Consider the following 20,160-nt stretch of genomic DNA (forward strand, 5'->3'; position numbering starts at 1 on the left):
GCACAGTGTTTCCGTGGGTGCCATCTCACCTTTCTGACGCTGATTCGATTAGTCTTTTGTTGGGCAGAGGAGCTCACCAGCATCACCTTTTGTGAGCGGCATCTGTCAATCTCCCAAAAAAACGACAGTGCAGTACAACAATCTGATGCGGAAAGCCTGCACCGTCGACCAAATGTCGCAGCCCCAATGACGGATTGGCGGCCCAGGCAAGATCGTCGAGGTGGACGAGAGCCTCTTCGTTCAAAGGAAAACCCGACCTTTTCATACCCTCACTATCCATGTCAGCGTGGAGTTGTTTGAAGCGTGGCGACGTGGATTACCTTATATGTAATCTGCGTCCGCTCCCCACACTATATAAAATCAACTCAACGCCGTCGTGGATAGTGGGGGTTTGAAAAGGTCGGGAGGACGCGTAACGCTTCCGCTCGCCACGCTTCGGGCTGCCGTGGATAGTGTGGAATTGAAATGGAGGCATTTGCCAGTATGTAACATGGAGCACTGGCAAATGCCTCGTTCATTGTGAATGAGACGCACTTGCGTCCGCACCCCCTCTTTGGACAGGAGATTGTCAGCAGGGTTGTTGTACCCTGCCGCAATAGCTACTCAGACGCAGGAACGTCTCATTGCTGGAGCGTCTGAGACGCTCCTGCATCTCAAACAGATGGAGCACCTCTCCGCCATCGCCAGTATGATCCCCTATCCGCCAAAGAGAGGGGATCATGATGGCACCGGCGGTGTGAGAGAGGCGCTGACTAGGCTTGCCAGTGACGGAGATGCAGTTCTCAGCAACACGTGTAGTTTCACGGCGTCAGCCTATGCTGCTAACGTAGCTTAGGCTGCTAATCATGAAACTACAAAAGAAAGGCAGCCGTTTGGCTACGCTATTAGCGTAGCTTCAAACGTACCGTAAGCTGCCGCCGTGAAACTACACAAGTACCCAAAATCCCAACAGCAACTTGTATGTTGTTACAGGAGCTTACTGTAAAGGACAAGCCGTACAAACAAGGAAAACTACCGTGAGATTCACTTTACTATAATGCTTCTTTAAGATGAACCTCCCAGTAAGAACTGGCTTAGCTTCTCTCAGTTGTACTGGTTGCCTAGAATGACCACGTAAAAGTGTTGGCAGACAGCATATTGATCCTCGCTCCTGAAGTATCACAGTGGTGAAATAGTGTTTGGTAATGTATCAGTGAATTTGGACAATAAGCGCTATAAAGCTAGACAGAACAAAAAGGGGGAAGCAAAACTTGCTGTAACTAAAAGAATTGCAACAACATAACAATGTTTTGGAAATAATCATCCTTCAATCTTGAGGATTTTTACAAATGTAAGCGTTCATTCAGCCTTCAATTTTATTTTTGCCATTGGGTACAACAGACTTGGTGTTAACCCTTTGAGTGCCAAGCGATTTGTCAAAAAAGGTGTAAAAATTGGCAAGCAAACATTTTTATTCATCATAATGACCTGTAATGTTTACCTTACATAGGATTCTTTTTTTTTTTACACAACATTTTTATTTGAATCTATATAACAATTGTGAGCGACACAAGCATTTTAGCGGCTATTTTGAACATCTTTCACGGTGATGTTGGCACTCAAAGGGTTAAGAGAAGCAACAGTCCTCTAATTATTCTGCTAACCGGGATAGGAAGGCAGCAAACGTCTATATGTCCAGAATGTGACAATCACCCTACAACTCAGCCAAGCGGAGAAGCCATATACTCTGCAATCACTTGCGGGTTGTGTACAATGATTGTTCTACCTAGGACACACATAGGGGCTGATGTATGACTGTTCCTTATGGGGAGAAGGGGTATCAGCGCACATTATGTATGAAGCAGCCGGGGTGCGGTAAATGACAGGGACGCTATGTGCCCCTGTCTATATCGGTGCTGCTATCTGAATGATAGCAGGCCGAATGTATGAACGGTCAGCATGGCTGGTGATCTCACGTGAGTAGCGAGATACTGCGCATGCCCAGTTCAGCCGGCCGGGGGGGGAGGAGATAGCGCATCAGTGTATACTTCAGGAGGAGACATTGCCAGAGGGGGGAGTTTGCGCTCCCCTACTTCAGCAGACAATACATCTTGTCGATGTCCCTTCCTGCTTTGCCTTGTTAATGAGGCGAAGCAGGAAGTATTAAAGCGGTGTGCTATGTGCCGCTATAGTACATCTGGCCCATAGGGCCTTATTCTGGTTCATTCGCTTGAACGCTTGCACGCACCCTTGCTAATGGTTAGCCCGCACCACCTATTTGTATGTCAAATTAATTTGCAAGGCTTGCGAACTGTTTTACATGAACATACATTCGCATGCCAGTGGGAACATCCCCGATCTTTTGTTGATCGACGACCATCGAATGATGGCGAAGTCACACGCTTACGTAAGTGTAGCCCAAACCACTCGTACATATGAGCAAAGTAATGCAGGGAATTGGGCAGGCTGCTGACATCCGGCTATGTCAGCTGTCCGCCCCCTGCACGTGAGTCATGACTGCATTAGCATATGTACGCCCAGCGGTTTAATGGGAACGCCCTTGAAATGCAGGGCGTACACATATGCTAATTCACCAGACCATCACCCCACGCCCCTCTCCACCCACCTCTTGCAAGGCTGGGCTAGATTTCTCGCTGAGTTTGCACGCACCCAGCATATACAGGCACAGAAATGCTGCTGCGCATACGCAAAACATCGGTCCCCGTGTGAACGAGCAGCTGCTGCGAATGAACCAGAAAAAAGTCAGCAGAGTCAGTTACCTTGTCATACTTGTAACCAGCAAATAGCAGCAGTAGGGTCAAAGGAAGTGCAAGGTACGATCCCTGGACAACATCTTGCTCAGGTAATTTTCTCTGCAAATTGAAAAATTAAGGATGCCATAAATAAATATATACTATAGAGAGAGATTTTATTTAACATCCAAACCCCACTTCTTGTACCCTCTCATGTGGTTTACTGGTTTAATTGCTCTGCAGACCATTGGGTAAATTTACTTTTATTTCACATGGGATGTTGCTATGGGCAAACAATCAGATACTATATATATCTATTATCTTCTAGAAGGTGCTAAATAAATAAGTATTAGGTTCTGGTTGGTTGCCCGTAGCAAAATCACATGTGAAAAGAACTCCCATCTTAGTAAATTTCCCTCCATGTGTATTTCTGGTTGCCTGCACTTCAGTTGATGTGACTTGAAGCCCTTTTTGGCCTCTATTGACTGTTGTCTCCCCTCACCCCCATTTACTTCCTTTCCCTCCCACTCCAGTTTTTACTTCTGTACCCTATTATTAAAAATCAATAAAAGTTGAATAAATAGCTTTAACCAAATGTAAAAGTGACACTTCGCAAAACTTATTCAAATTGGTCTACTTCTAGAAGTGCCAACAACATTTGTTATTGATGAGATTAACTGGCATTAAGGGCTGTGAGACTGGCAGTAGATTCAGTGAAACGCCCCCAGACAGCTCCACATCAGAGAGATGGTCTGGTGTTATGTTTGTACAATAAGCACACACGACAAATGGACAATGCTTCCCAGAAAACAAATGATGATGACACAGGAATAAGGATGCATGACTTACCGTAGGGTTGAATGTCAGAGTGATGTGTTTGTGGTATCCCTGTGTGCTAAAGGAAATCTGGGGAAGGGTGTAGTCATACTGAGACTTAGGGAGGGTGGAATCCAGCTGCACAACGTAGGTCTGAGATGGATAAAGAGGGAGAAAAAGAATGGGAAATGATTATCTGCATATTTGCATTAGAGTGATAGTGTATAAAAAGGGTAAAATGCACAATACACTCATCTTACACACTTATGTAAAGAGCAGTGGGTAATCTATATAGTACATATATACATGCTTTAGGCACAAACAGTATGGAAGCCACATCTATCATATGGATCAATAATCTATGCCTTAAATCAAATGGCCAACTCTTATTATATGTATTTTGTACAAAGCACAGTAAAATAGACACTTTACGGTCTGATTTACTATGTGTGTGTGCGTGCGTGCGTGCGTGCTGGAAGCAGGGAAAATGGGCAAGCAGAATAATCTGACAAGGGTAAAACTGTAATGGCTAGACGACTGGGTCAGTGCATCTCCAAAACAGCAGGTTTGGTGGGTGTTTCCGGTATGCAGTGGTACCTGCCAAATGTAGGTCCCAATACTCTTTGACTGAAGGCTAATTTGCCACGTCTAATCCCAGATTACAGCTATTGTAGCACAAAGTGTGGAATAAAGTTAATGCTGGCTGTGATAGCAGTGTGCTGCTTAGGGGGCAACGCAGCCAAAGAATGATCAGAGTGCCCGTGCTGACCCCTGTCCGCTGCTTAAAGTGCCTACAAAAGGACAAGTGAGCATCAGAACAGGATCATGAAACAACTGAAGAGCTATACTTTTACATTACTATACTTTTACCATATTGGAGCTCTATAATTCTAGAATTTTAAAGCGTACCAAAAATATTTTAGCCGATTCCAGTCACCCGTTTTTTAGTTCATTCGAGAAATTACCTTCGCTAAAAAGGTTCAAAACCCTAAGGGCACGTACAAGCCGTTTGCACAATAGTTTCCTACCATCAGCAGTACGTATGTTGAATGCTTGAAGTGATGTTTGATTTTATGTATCCCTTATGTATTTTTCTCCCCTTTTTATATGTATTATGCGTATATTGCTTTTACTGTATTGGTATTTTATGTATCACACAATTTCGTCTGCAGAGAGAGTTTCTCCCGCTGCTGATGACAATAAACTTGACTTGACTTTTACATTATGATGCCAGCCAGGTGGGTGTATTGTTTACCTAGGAGGGAGTTGGCATTAGGATGCACTATAGGAAGAAGGCAAGCCGGCAGAGGTAGCATGATGACCTGTGCAATGACCTGATGGGAAACCTTGGGCACTGGCATTCATGTGGATACAACTTTGACACATACCGAACCATTGTTACAGACTGTGGCATATCTATAATGGGTGCAGTGTATACAGGCCCATCGGGTCCAGGAAGGCCCGCGCCACACATAATCCTCTTAATACACACCTGGTTGCAGACCAAGTACATCCCTCCATGGCAAAAAAAAAAAAAAAAAAAGCATTCCCTGATTGTAGTTGCCTCTTTCAGAAGAATAATACACAGCAAAAATTGTTTAGGAATATTTGAAGAACATTGTTAACTTGGCCTCCAAAATCCTTAGATCTCAATGTGATTGAGCATCTGATGGATGGCTGAGCCATGGAGGCCCCAACTCACAAATGACAGGACCTAAAGGATCTACTGGTGAGGTCTTGGTGCCCGATACCGCAGGACACCATCAGAGATGCATTTTTATAACTTATATTTTATCCTGTCGTTTTTTTCACATGTACATTTGCTCCTCTTTAATACACAAACCAACTTAAGTAAAAGCAAAGCTAGAAAATTACATGCAATCAGTATTCTGTGCAAAAACAAACAAGTTATACAAATTTAATTTTATAGAGTCCGTTGCCCCTCTGCTCCACGGGAGTTTTCTGTCCTCCCGGAGCTCGCCTTAAGACACCTGCACTACGGTTTGACAGGTCAAACTCCCCACCTGACACTGTAAACATGATTGGTGTTGAACTTTGCTCTAACAATAACACAAGCAATTGAAAATAGAGGGAGAGAATCAGAAAGTGAGAAATTTTGTAAGAAACGTCCAGTTTTTTCAAAACAGCAATCATTTACACTGCAAAATCTTGCAGTGTAAATGATTGCTGCTTGAAAAAAAACTGGAGATTTCTTACCAAATCTCTCACTTTCTGATTCTCTCATCCTATTACATTTCACCTAGAGGGGGTTATATTCTGGGTGATTCGCAAGGCTGCAAATCCACCAAACCCCCGCCTTGCGAATGGTGGCCTTGACCGCCGCCCATTCGCAGAGTGTTCGCACGCACTGGCTGCAAATGGATGTTTGATGCAAACATCCATTGGCATCCTGTGGGGGTAACATCCACATCATTCGATAGTCACTGACCATCGAATGATGTGGAAGGCACTAGCACATCTGAGGTTGCTCAGAGCAACCTCAGATGTGCATACACATTCTGAAGGACGTGGGCGGGCAGCTGAAATCTGGTAATGTCAGCTACCCGCCCCTGGCGCCCATGTCACCGGGCAATTTCCATGGGAATGCCCATGAAATACCCCCAGCCCGCAGCCTCAATGTTGGGTGCATGGACTCGGTAAACAATCTGTTCGCCGTGGACGCACGCCCCTGGCGCAAGCACATACGCATTTCAAAAACATTACGCTCGCATATGAGCGTACAGACCTGAATAAGGTCCAGAGTGTATACTTTCTGTGTAAGTCCCCACTGTGAAGAGTGGTTTGTTTATTTAAAGACTGAGCTCTTGCACTTGTACTGTTGGGTCATTTCATTTCTGTAGAACCTACCAAGTCATGGCTTGACTTACAGTAAACCTGGTGGAGGGCAGCCTCACCTTTTTATTTCACCCCTAGATCTACAATAAATCCATGACAAAAAATAATTACCTCTCCATCTCGGAGCAGAGGGGGGAAGTGAAAAAACAGAGATTGCCCCAGAGACACGGACTGTATTGGGTTGTCCAAGTTGTCACTTTTATAAAGCTTTACCTACACAAAGGGAAGAAAAAACACATAATTAGATCTAAAACATTCATATACTGAACTGCTTTGTCACACTTAGAACGTGTTAATAATCCAAATAAGTAATGATGATGCACAAGGACAAGGGATCTGACATTCTAACAATGCAAGCACAAATATACAAACACAAGAAACAATACCCCTCCAATGTTGCTCTTTTCCACCAGTGGTGACATTTTTATTTGGAGAACCCTGGAAGCGCTGGACATCTTTGTATTTATTTCTTATAGTCCTTGTTCTGGGTGTTTTAGAATGGCACGTTACACTTTGGTTGTGTAGCTGCTTTAAGGTTATTTGTGCACATTTAGAACCAAGTTCTTTTTTTACAATTCAGTTGTAGGCAAAAAAGATCACAAAAATCAGTGGCTTATTCAAGAAACAACCGTAGAGGATAGAAACCACTTACTAAATCAGTAAGCATGTTTGGGGATAATGATCACCATATTTACAAATAATATAGATCATGTATTCAGCAGATCTGGATACAAGCAGAGACTTACCAGTAAGGTAGAAAGGTGCTCAGGTGAAGTCATTACATTTCCACTTAAGTCAAACTGGTTGATTTGACGGAAGGCAATAATGTTAACTTCATCTATATCACTGCTGCCAACCTAAATAAAATAAAAAATACATACTTATGGATTGTTCTTGTATAGCAGATGGAAAATAATTACTGCGAACTAAATACACCACTGGGATAAAATGTAGAAACTAGCAAACTGAGATTACAGACAAAATGAAACATTTTATGAAATTTATCTTTAGAATCCACAAGACTCTTTTGAAAATTGATGTTTCATCTACAGTACATTATATACACTGACAAAGGCAGCGGACAAGTGTGGTTCACACATGTAAGAATCATAGCACCCTAGGGCATTGTGATTACATGTCACCCTTAAGCAGGGTTCACATTTACAAATTCATCATTCTAGTAGGGGCAGAAATATGGTACTGTATGGAACAAGTCAACAACTTGCTCCCAAATGCTGGAAAACAGATGACGGTCATTTAGACAAATTAGTTTAATCCATTTGATTATACAAATCTATATGAACAATCCTTTCTGTTAATTTTCCAGCATTTGGGAGAAAAGAGTTAATTGTCATTTGCTCCCATGCATTTATTTTGTTTCCCACTAGATAGACTGGATATAAATCTTTAGGTGTGTGCCCATCTTTAGATTCAATTAGTTGGTGGTGCGACACACAGTATTTTATGATTGGCAGCCAGCACTGGTTGTTGATTGCAAGCCGGAGTACAGAGCAGTGTTTGGGATGGCGGTTAAATTGTACTGTGGTGAAATATTGTGTGCGGTGGGGAGGTCGCGCACAGCGCTGCCCGAGAACTATAGCTGTGTGGTCCCTCCTGATACTTTTGTTTTATCATCTAATTTAAACCACTGAAAGCCTATGCTTTGACTCCTCATACCAATTAAATTTTAGTTGCACTATGCTGGTGCTCTATCTTCAAGAGGAGTTTATCTAGCCATCTATGTGCACAATCTGGATGGTTAATGAATATGGACCATATATTTTTAATTTGTTATTCACGTGTTATTTTATTGTTTTCCCGGGTGGCAGGCTTGCATGCGGTGCTTTGCCGTGTGATGTATCATATGCGACATTGTTCCCCGCTGCCAGAAGGGGATCAGTCAGAGGACAGACATGCAGCAGGTCTAACACCCAACTCTAATGCACACAGGACCGCGCATCAGATCGAATGTCAAACACCTCATATTTGGCCACTTCTCACCTAGTTTCTTGGCCCAATCCGTCGGAATTGGATGAAAAGTGGCCAAATCGGACAAGTGTATGGGGGCCTTTATACCATTAGTGCAGACTTTTGTTTTACAGATTAGTCCAGAAACCGCAATACACCAGACTAAAATACAGATGGAGCCGCTCTCATAAGAGCGGCTCTTGGCGATCAGATCACCATCCACCAGCATGCGCCACCCCCCAGAATGGGGCATGCACGATCGTGCGAGAAGCTCACGCGTCCCTGTCCGCCGGCCACACCCCTCGCCAACGCTATGGATATGTTGCGCTGGCTGGAACAATGAGGCTAACTACATCTGTATAGTCAGTTCTATGAATTTATATATATTATTTATTTATTTATTATCAGTTTCTTATATAGCGCACACAGATTCCGCAGCGCTTATATATGGAGGTCTTCTAAAATATTACATTACCACACAACTCAAATGATCATAGTTATATTAGGCACATTGCACTAGTGATATCAGCACCAACTTTGGGCTCTGTAATGTCCACGGCCAGTGTGCCAGGATCTGCATTTCCCATGCCCTGCATAAGTGTTGTCAAAGCGAGATCTGGTTCAGCTCATCCCATACACTACAGCGATTTGGGCCAATTTCACCCGTTCCCAATGGTTCAGGACGAGAAATCGGATGCCTTTGATGTCCCATCAGGTCTGATGCACGGCACCATGCGCATCGGACCCGAGTTGGAGGTCGGACCTTCATGTAGCTCCGACCTCTGACTCGGACCCCCCTCCAGTGAGGACAGGGGTAGCATGTGATACATCACATGTGAAAGGGCCGCATGCGATAGGTCATGGGCGGCTCGTGGGTGATCGGATGGCCATACACCGCTGCAAAACATCACAGTGGTGTATGGCCACCTTTAAGGTGCATGAATATTGGACTAAAAGAGCACAGACATTGCTATGCCATGGCCTTAACCTCTCTTCCATGTATGGTTCTACACAAAACACAAGGTGCATTCCCCAGCATTTGTCACTTGGATGAAAATGCTGCTTACTTCAGTCCCCGCCACTCATACCATACACCTCAGTACAAGATCAAGAACATTTAATTCATTCTGATAATTGCTGCATGTGTATCTAAAGCAAGTTAGCCCCACCTGTCTATATTAGTAGAACATTACCTCTCCAATGAGTGTTTATAAACTACTTTATAGTAGTAGCAGAAGTATATGTGTAAAGACTTATTGGGCCCACACACATAGAGGTTTGAGCCAGCGATTCAGCATGGGAGATTCCCCTTGAGCTTCCCTGAAACTAGATTGTTCACAAAGTGTCAGCAATGTGCACCAGCGATTGAGAATAGTGATTTAGCATGGGAGATTTAAGTTAAGCTCACGGGCTCAGTGTTCTGGTGACGCTGATCGCTATCGCCCCCTACACAAAACACAGGTGATGTGCAGTCTCTTGCTTAGCAATCTGACTAGATTTATGGTACATGCTGGTTCTACTTCTCCCGGCGATTGCGGTGGTAGGGGCCATGCATCGATATCGCTATGGGCCCTGTACAAACAGTGATGCGAGCTAAAATCGCTATGTGTGTATGCCCCATTAAGTAGAACATTTAAAAATCAGGGAACTGCACCCAGCAATAAGTATTTAGATTCAAGATCACTTTTCAACTGGATAGAAAGCTGCTATTATTCAAAAATACATTTGTACTAGAAATACATTGTGCTAGAAAAAAGTCTGGGACCAGGTCCCAATTTCATGTGTGAAGAGCACCGAAATGCTGCATCCCGAGATATGAGCTTATGAGGGTTGCATAAACTTTGGCTGGGACACATTTAAAACTGCCAAAACGTTCAATACAGTAGAAAAATATATTTGGTAATAAGTATTTACTGGTACTTGTATTAAATATAATTTAATATACTAGAATTTAATAATCATAATATAATTCAATACTTAAATATGTATACTACTTTCCACTCTGAAGAAAACATATATACAATTTCAGAGACTCACCTCTATGGCACGATATGGTGGCAGAGCACGTTCAATATGATCATTTCCCTCAGATTTCAACTGCACATGGTAAAGACATCCTGGCTGCAAATAAATTGATATGTCAAAGAAATCTAGGCATGAATTAAGGTGCAAATTAATCATGGCCATAAGTAGATGGGGCTATATCCAGTACAGTCGCGTGCAAGGCACGATCATTTCTACACAGAAACTCTCTCCTCTAACTCCTTATTTAATTTACCACATAGGGTGTCAAACTACCACTTTTTCCCAAATTATAGCACATTTAATTTAATATGTCTGCCAGCGTTTTCTAATGGACTCTGGTTCCATGTGTAATTGGTTTGAATTCCTTGCCGTTCTAGCTCCCCATTCTGCAGAGAATTAAATTATGTTTCCAACAAAGTACCACAGGATAAAGGATTTATGTTTAAATTTAGTTTTCTTATTCATTAAACAGGAGAACACTCGTAACATGGCGACATCATAAAAAAACTTCCCCCAACAGGTGGTTGCACTCTCATCTTCCACACAGGTAGAGCAACTGCTTCTTCCAGAGCTTAAATAATTCCTTGCCGCATTCTGATCATAAGCATGGTTTCCAGATAATCCTTAAACTTCAAAATGCAGATCTTCAATTGGCACATCATAGCAATAGTCGCCATGGTAAGACAGTTCTGGAGTTTGCATATCCTTCCTATCCAATTTGTTGACTATTATTGTCTACCGGCCTCTTTCTACAGATATTTAGAACTATGCAATTTTAAACACTCCTAATGGATTGTCCTGTTAAGAAGTTGTTAATGTATATAGGATCACGTTCAACCATATCGGGTTTATAGAATTTTCTATTGTCTGCTCAGCATAGTTTTGATCTCCCTGGTCTTCGGGACCAATACGCAGCGCACTAAGTTACATTTACCAGGACAAAGCAAACATTTACACTCACCCTTAACCCACGAAGTCTGAATTTCCCCTCTTCATCTGTGACGGTGTCTTCACCATAGATAGAACAATCGTTCTGCCCCATGGCTTCCACGGACACACCTTGCTCTGGTTCACCGTTTAAAGAGGACACTGTTCCATAACAACTGCAGTAATGTGGACAGGTTATTGTTAAAAAGTTGGTTATCTATCATATTGAACTTGTAAATACATGCTCAAATCATGAAATGGATATGTAACATCACTTACCTAGTTGGTTTGCAAAAGCAATATCTAAGTCCTTGCAAAGAAGTACACACTGTACTAAGCCCATTAGTTACTAGGAAGTTTGTTCACACAGGCCCAAACAAGAACACAGGGGGGTATTCAATCTCAGGTTCAGACTGTCGGACCCATCCCAGTTTGCTTTTGTTTGCCGGTTTATCTGCAGGTGCAATTCAATGTTCCACCAGACAAGTGGCGAAAATGGGGCGTGTCGGCAAAAATGGACGTGGATTGTCGAGATCCAGATGTAAACTGAACAATCCACGATAGTTTTGGGCAAAACGGACCCTACTGGTTTTAAAGTCAGGTCCGTTCTATCGAGCTACCCCTTCAATTCTGACGGAAATGTCTGCCGCTATTTCCCCTGTCGGAAATAGCAACGGGGATTGAATACCCCCCAAAACCTTAAGTATTAATGTTGGAACTTTACAGATAACCTCAGCCAACCTAAAACATCCCTTTACCAATATTCTGTCACCCCTCCTACCACCCTTGTACTGTAAAGACAGTAGGATGTCTAAAGTCTAATGTCTCCACTTTTGTGAAAATGTATCGCACCCAAATTCTAAATTTTCCAACTTCTCATGAAGGAAAACTCTACAAAGCAAGTTTTGCCTGTTAAATGATTGTTACTTTAAAACATGGACCATACTTGCTGGAAAGCCACTTATGCCTGGAATTACACACCCCGTGAACAGTGTTCCCTCTAAGCTGTGCGCGCGCACACAACTCGACGAGCGTGCGCACAGACATTACAACAGAGCGCACAAAGCCGCAATGGTCCCTTTTTGCAGTTGTGGACTCAATTATTGTGTGTTTCACCAATTAACTACATTGTTTGCTGTGTTTTGAATGTTTAAATGTTTAATATCATTTTGAAGTAAAGTTAACACAAATGCTGAATGTCATTTTCCAGTTATATATAAGTGACGCACAAAAATGTTAATTTCCTTCAAAAGTTGCACAGCCAAAATCTTTTACCGCACACAGCCTTCGTAAAATTAGAGGGAACATTGCCCGTGAATCCCCCTGAACAAAAATGACCCAGTACCTAATTAAGTCTGACTCTAGTCCTAGGACTACCATGGTGGTTTAGTACGAAAAATGCGCTGAATGCTTCATGATCTATACTAGCGATGAGCAACCAATTGTACTTTATAAGAACTACACATTACCCTAAATCTCAATATATTTAATACAAGAGATACCTATCTGTAACGACATATCAGCCGGCATTTTAAATACGTTTTAAACAAAGTAGGCTGCACCTGGAACATTTAATTGGCTAATGTGTTTTATTTTTGGAAGGACATAATTTTTAATGCAAGTTAGATGACAGAATAACACATTAAAATAAACAACTTACTACAATAAAGTTAGAAATAATAAGTACTGGATTCATTGAGCTTTCTTACATTAAACCAGGCATGTCCAACCTGCGGCCCTCCAGCTGTTGTGAAACTTCACATCCCAGCATGCCTTGCAATAGTTTTAGCATTCCCTAATAGCAATACTATGGCAAGGCATGCTGGGATGTGTAGTTTTACAACATCTGGAGGGCCACAGGTTGGACATGCCTGCATTAAACATAGGGAAAGAAAGTTTCAATTGCAGCAAGCATAAGTAAGTAAATAGGTTGAGTATCCCCTATCCGAAATGCTCGGGACCACGAGCATTCCGGATAGGGGAATTTTGCGGTTTTTGGAATATTTTTTTTTAAAGCATACTTACCTGTCCCCTGATGGTGTCCGGTGGTCCCTCGGCGTCCACGCAGTCCCTGGGCATCCACAGCAGGCCTCCGGCATCTTCTCCGGGTCTCCAGCGGTCCCAGGAATGCATTGCGCGAGTGTGCGCGCGCACTGTTGACGTCACCGGTACTCGCGCAATGCATTCCTGGGACCGCTGGAGACCCTGGAGAAGATGCCGGGGGCCTGCTGTGGACGCCCGGGGACTTGGTAAGTATGAAAAGAGGGTTAGGGGGGGTTAAAAAAAAAAAAAAATTCGAATGATTCCAAAAACCACGGTTTTTGGAATAATTCGGATAAGGGATGTCCGGATACAGGATACTCAACCTGTATAAGTAAATATAGTTTCTAAAGTGTCACTTGTCAAAGTCTGAAGTCTAAAAGCCAAACTAAAAACTGACCTGTAAGCCGTCCTGTAACCAGTGATTTGAATCTTTAAATTCTGTCCCTCCTGTGCCTCTATCATCTGGGAAGAAGGCTCAAAGCGAAATTCCTTCATCATGGGCTTAAAATAATACTGCCCAGGACTCTGAAACAAGACCGTTACTTCAGCTTGTCTTTGCGTTTGAAAATAATGATACAGATTTTATTAAATCAGGGAAAAAGTGAACCATCAGCTTACAAGCAGTGGATGCAGCTATTCTGTGGTCTGATAATACAGTCACAATTCATTAGAAACTTGTCACGTGATAGACCTGTGATATTACTTGTATATGGAGTATTCATAGGTTGATCCAAAAATCACCTCCTAGTCCTATACTGGTTTTTATCTTTTTAAAACTAAGGTTAAGGACAAAAAAATATTCAAACTATTCTTAGCTATTCTTGGCAGTTACTTAGCAATAGCTGCCTATCCATAAGTACATTTTATTTACATTTCTATGCAGAGTTTATTACATTGCAAGTGATGGACAGAATGCTTTCGTTACCAGGTTTGAGAAAGTTAACATCCCGTTGTCCTGGGTAAGAAGGTTTGAGCGAAACATTCCACCACTGAGAGAAAGGAGCACTCCAGCCAAAGGCTGGTCATCTTCTGATCGGATCTGTGCAGAAACAAGAAACAAGTTATACATTCATCTTTTTCCAACAACATAACAATGCCTCACCAAGGAGGAAGCTTCCGCAAACCCTACAAAATGTTTCCCGGAGGTTATCAAACAAAACAAAAACTGCACACACACATCATTTGCCTGGCCTGGTTGCATCAGATGAGACTACGCTAGACTGGGCTTTCCTTGACATGGTCGCATCTAATGTGACCAGTCATAAACACCCTCCTTGCCCCTGTACAATAATGGTGATTCATGTTGGATACTTTATATAAAAAAAAATAAAAGATGATGTGCTTGGCCTAATACAATCCGAAAAGAAAACAACAACTTCTGGCTGGTTTTTAGAACTGTAGTTATATACCTCAAATGTGACTCCTGCAAGGGCAAAGGCATTGAAGTCTCCTACTGTTCCATCAATAGCAGTCAAAACAAAGCCTTCTTTCTGAGCAGAAATGGTGTACTCCAGGTCGCTGTGTAAAGGCCCCACACTGTGCACAAAAAAATACCACTGGACAGTCACATAGGAAGAAACAAGTACAAACTAATTACATATTCTTTGTTACAGAGCAACTGAACCTAAAATGGATATATTGGACATGCTAGCTCAGTGCTACGTATTTTAGGTTTTTTTTTATGGGAATAGTCATTGAAAAGAGTTGCAGACAGGAAGTCCAGAGTGCGCTGTTAAAAATGTTCCCCAGTTTTTATCAGTTTGAGAAAATTTCTGATACTTATTTCTATGAAATATATACTTATAGACAAATACTTAATATAATTATTAGCCGTTTAATATGCAGAATTTACAATTTAATTATTATATAAAGGATATATGACATTTAAAACAATGTACAAACCTGTATGACCCTTTATCATCAGTAAATACGGTTATGAGAGGTGAAGCTGCTCCTTTCTCACTGATTACAATTTCGACACCTTCTAGTTCTGGCTGGATCTGTCCTTCTAGAAACAAGCCAGCTTTACCATGAATTTCTATCAACTTTCCTGGGCAGTTCTCTGAAATGAAAAAAAAAAAAATCAATGAGGTTAACAAAGAAGACATGAGGTGACACTAGGGGGTAGCTTTTCTAAAAGTTCTAAGCATGAAAAGTGGCGGTGTTGCCGATAGCAACCAATTTGCTTTTAGTTATCATTGTTTATAATGTGCAGATGTGTTCCCATAAATCATTGCCCGGAAATAGCTTAATCGCAACGTAATGCAGCTAGGACGCACCAGGAGACTGCACGGATTCATTTGCCATCCAATACTTGCATATCTGTTTGCAACAGAGTCTGAATCTGTATAGGATGTGTAGTGATGCCGCAGCTTTTTCACACCAAGTCCCACTGTGCTTCAATCGCACACAGATATACAAGTGTTCTATATGAAATAAATTAGTAAAGTGTCCTGGTATGTGCTGGCCACATCACACTGAATTAGATGCATTTTTGTGCGAACAGGAAGCACAAGACTTGGTGGCTGACGCTGCAGGGAGCACTGTGGCTAGGTGTATGAGGAAACTGTTGCAGATAAATAATCGCTAGGACCTACCCAAGCTGCTCCTACTGTGTATCCTATAAACACATGTTGCCAAGAGACCACCAATAGGTTTTGTTGGAGATTTAGAAACTATTCCTGCACAGAACAGTAGATAATATAGTTGCATGTTTACCTCCACTGACAACAGCCTCCACAGCGGGTGGGTAGAAGAGAAGCTCTTTAGATGAAGGCGTCACTGTGAGCTTTTCGCCGGATCTATAAAAAGTAAAACAATGCTGATATGTGGCTCTGCTAAAGTCATAGTTACAGAAGAACAAGTTTGTCTGACAGCAGTATCATCACTAAAATGTTTCTGCCCACTTCCGCAGCACCCAGTGAATCACAACTCCCCTGTACTTCAGGATATATACAAACCTGTTGAGCAATACCAATGGCTTCTAGAGTAGGTTACCCACAGGTTAAACCAGAGTCAAACTACTTAAGGTATCGCATGCATCTAAAGAGGCCTACACACGAGGAGATGAGCGATGCTAGAATGCCGAGATCTCTCAGCACACAGCGCTGCACAGCAATCGGACACTGAGCGACCTGTCAGGACCCGTGTTCTCCGTGAGACACTGCCCTGATGATAGATTTATCCAGCCTGCTAGATATTGAATGCAGGGACAATAGCAACGCGTGAGGCCGCGCATCGTCATCGCTATGGCCCCTGCATAAAGAGCGATGTAGGGGCATTTTATAAGCAATCTGGTGAGATCGCTTAGAAAATGCCTGGGGATCACTACGTGTGTAGACCCCATAATATTAGTTATATAAAGAATTCATCCAAATACTGCAATGAACATATATAGCTCAACAAATAGAATAATGTAAACAACTTACATTAAGGGGGAAATCAAATTGTTATATCACACCCAATCTCATATCCAAAGATTGTGGGGGCGATATTCAGTTTATCCTTTTTATTGCGCCATTGATACTCAGTGTCAGATTTAACCTTGTAAAGCGGCTAAACCCAACTAAGCCAACTGGCACAACACGCAAAATCCCCACAGGATTAACACCTAAATAGCTCCATCGGATGTTGAAATTGTATGTCACTACCGAAAGCATGCGATTTGACGCGATTTCCCTTGAAGACAAAATTGCTTCGCATTGTATGCTATTGTATGGTATACAATACAACACGATTTTGGCTAAATGCCCCCGATTTTTATATGTACAGGCACCCAGATGCCTGTTTCATATGTGAAATGGCCCCCCAGACCGCATTTTTAATTGTATACCCACCCTGATGGCTAAATGCACCCCATTGTTAACGCCACCCCACTATCAACGCCAACCCGAAGCGTGGCGAGCGCAGCGTTACGCGTCCTCCGACCTTTTCATACCCCCACTATCCATGTCGGCGTGGAGTTGATTATATATAGTGTGGCGAGCGCAGCGAGCCACCGAGCCCGAAGCGTGACGAGAGCAGCGAGCCCCGTGAGGGGACGCGTATTACTTCACATGTAATTCGCGTCCGCTCGCCTCGCTATGCTCCCCACACTATATAAGATCCGACGCCGACGTGGATAGTGGGGGTATGAAAAGGTCGGAGGACGCGTACCGCTGCGCTCGCCATGCTTCGTGCTGGCGTTGATAGTGGGGTGGCGTTAACAATGGGGGGGTATTTAGCCATCAGGGTGGGTATACAATTAAAAATGGGGTCTGAGGGGCCATTTCACATATGAAACAGGCATCTGGGTGCCTGTACATATAAAAATCGGGTCAAATCGCATCGCATGAATTCCCTCTTATTAGTTTAACTCAGAGTTTCATGTAACTCCGCTCTACAGACGGATTATGCAATTAGCTGTCACTGAGTGGACAGGAGATTCCTATGGATCACAGATGCCTTTTCTCTTGCAGCTTTATTGAATGATACTAGGTGACAATGGTGCATTTGCATATAGGCTAGGTCAGTTATGGACACATAGATAGGATTTCTGACTATACAGAGTTGTGTGTATTCAGCGATCCTTCTGATTCAGCGATCTGATTGGGTTAAAGATATTGCTGGTACAAATGCTGCTGATAATGACGACTGCTGATTACATAGATGTGTCTGACTAAATAGAGGTGGATGTTCCCATTTATGTCTGATTATGTAAAGTGGCTGCAGATACACTCGCTTTGCGGGCAACTCTGAAACAGGCCCTACAGTATCTTTAACGCATGAAAAATGAAACTGAACATATACTGTGCATAAAACTGCTGGGCAAGTGGATGAACAGCTTGAGCTGAGCGCAGACTGTCCAATTTGGCTATACGCAAATGGACATAGCAGCCAAGTATCTTCCAGCTGCGCAGGGGACTCATCTGTAGTCACACATAATAGCAGTCATTCCCTGACTGCAGTTACTAACATGCACAATGCCACTCAGATTATTGTGAAGCGTCAGGTTCATCTCGGGGCTACACACAGAAATATTGAAATAACTGCCTGATGTTAGAGTTTGCAGGCATCTTAAAAGAATTACTTTCCTGAACATAGACTTTCCTTGGCAAAACATATATATTAAAGAAATATATAATGTTCTATACCGTACCTTGCCCAATAGGAAAATTCATATGTAAATGGTCCCTGAAGTTCCTCTACAACTTCCTGAGTGGGTGGTCTTATCTCCGCCTCTTCTGCTCCCGCCTTCTCTCTCTCCAGCCTGCGAAGCTCAATCTCGGCCAGCTGTTGCTCTCTGCGTGTCTCTTCAATAGACTTTAAAGGCCCTAACACAAGGGCTGGCTCACTGTCTATGGAAGATCTGGTAAGGAGGAAGTAAAAAGAGATGGATAATAAATTACTGAAAAACAAGATTATAGCTCCTACCTGCTAAATCTGTTTCTCTGCCATGGGGGACACTTGAAAGAACATGGGGTATAATTGGAGCTGGAGAAGAACATGGATTTATGATTATTAGATATGCTTGCATCCAAATATAAATGCCAGATCTGGAACCTCTGCAGTAATTCGGAGTCTCATTTCGCACCCACAAGGCTAGCCAGAGAGTAAAAAGCTAGATGTAATATCTTCCAGTATTTCGAAGCTATGGGTACTGTATTATTTACTGTGTAATGCTCACATCTTCACTGCACTCACCATTGCTTACTACTGTACCTTATATTTTGCTCTAAATCTACTATCACTTTGTTTTCCATCACGCTCTCTCCTAGACAGTGCCTTAGTTTGTTGCCTATTACCTACTGTAGCACCTCACTAGTAATAATAATTACAAACAAGCTAACTCGCAGCTATTAAAGTTTAGAATTAATATATCCTACTTTTCGATATAATAAGTAGCCGAGGTTTGATTTACTGTATCACAGCAAGGTGGCCTTTCCATTGGTTAGACAGTTTATTTAACCTTTCACATGGCCAAACAAGACAACCAATTACGTAACATCATTCAGTATTAGCTAAACCTCATACCGCAGACACAACTGTTATTAGCAAACATACTGATTTTTTTCATAGCATTGCATCAATGATTGTGTTATTCTTCAACATATTATTTTTAATGAGGAAAGGAAAAGTAATAATCAGTAGGAGACTCAGGAGATTACAAGCTGCAATAGTTGTTGTTGTTCTTACTTAATAGTAACGGTCACATCCATTAGTTTATCAGCCGTTATGAGCCCCAGGACATGATGTCGCACAGCAGTCAGTGTAAGGATACTGGGTGAAGACCTGTTAATTAGAGAGCACACATAAATTACAAAAGCTTTCATAGTAAAAAAAAAAAAGAAACCGTATTTGAACTTGTAGACAGTGTTCTATTTTAAAAAAAACACACAGCTACACACCATATTTTTACCGGACCCAACAAGTAATTACCCAATGAATTCACATTTCATATGTTTGTCTGGAATAGTCATGGGTGAAAGACAGTGCGTGTGATTAACCTGCTACATTTTCCATATCTACATACTGATGTCAGACTGGTGAAGGACAGTTGGGATCCCGACTTACAGGAGCTATTCTCCCTCTTGGGGTCCAATGACCCCCATAGAGGGAGAATAGAACCTGTGGCGAGCGCAGCAAGTCACCACGCCCGCAGCGTGGCAAACACAGCGTGGGGAGTACAGCGAGTCCACAAGGGGCTTCGCATCGCTTGCCCCACCTTTGTTGGAGTCCTGTAAGCCGGGATTCCGACGTCGGTCTAATGGCCGCCCGAATCACGCCTGTCGGCAGCTCATGTCACACTCCTACT

General features: G+C 42.5%; 1 protein-coding gene across 1 annotated transcript in view; it reads right to left on the reverse strand.

The window, feature by feature from the left end:
* Window positions 1–20,160, reverse strand: part of LOC146020295 (BOS complex subunit NOMO3-like) — a 66,899-nt gene that overhangs the window by 6,854 nt on the left and 39,885 nt on the right. The window contains exons 18-30 of the mRNA XM_083153289.1: window positions 19,542–19,637; window positions 18,505–18,714; window positions 16,086–16,168; window positions 15,270–15,429; window positions 14,777–14,903; window positions 14,293–14,406; window positions 13,765–13,892; window positions 11,359–11,500; window positions 10,410–10,493; window positions 7,151–7,261; window positions 6,516–6,617; window positions 3,582–3,701; window positions 2,760–2,852 (exon numbers count right to left, since the gene is read on the reverse strand). Coding sequence (XP_083009415.1) covers window positions 2,760–2,852; window positions 3,582–3,701; window positions 6,516–6,617; window positions 7,151–7,261; window positions 10,410–10,493; window positions 11,359–11,500; window positions 13,765–13,892; window positions 14,293–14,406; window positions 14,777–14,903; window positions 15,270–15,429; window positions 16,086–16,168; window positions 18,505–18,714; window positions 19,542–19,637 — 1,570 coding nt within the window. The remainder of the gene's footprint in view (window positions 1–2,759; window positions 2,853–3,581; window positions 3,702–6,515; window positions 6,618–7,150; window positions 7,262–10,409; window positions 10,494–11,358; window positions 11,501–13,764; window positions 13,893–14,292; window positions 14,407–14,776; window positions 14,904–15,269; window positions 15,430–16,085; window positions 16,169–18,504; window positions 18,715–19,541; window positions 19,638–20,160) is intronic.

Source organism: Crinia signifera, chromosome 7 (genome assembly GCF_055691185.1).
Source record: "Crinia signifera chromosome 7, ASM5569118v1, whole genome shotgun sequence".
Classification (NCBI taxonomy): Eukaryota; Metazoa; Chordata; class Amphibia; order Anura; family Myobatrachidae; genus Crinia; species Crinia signifera.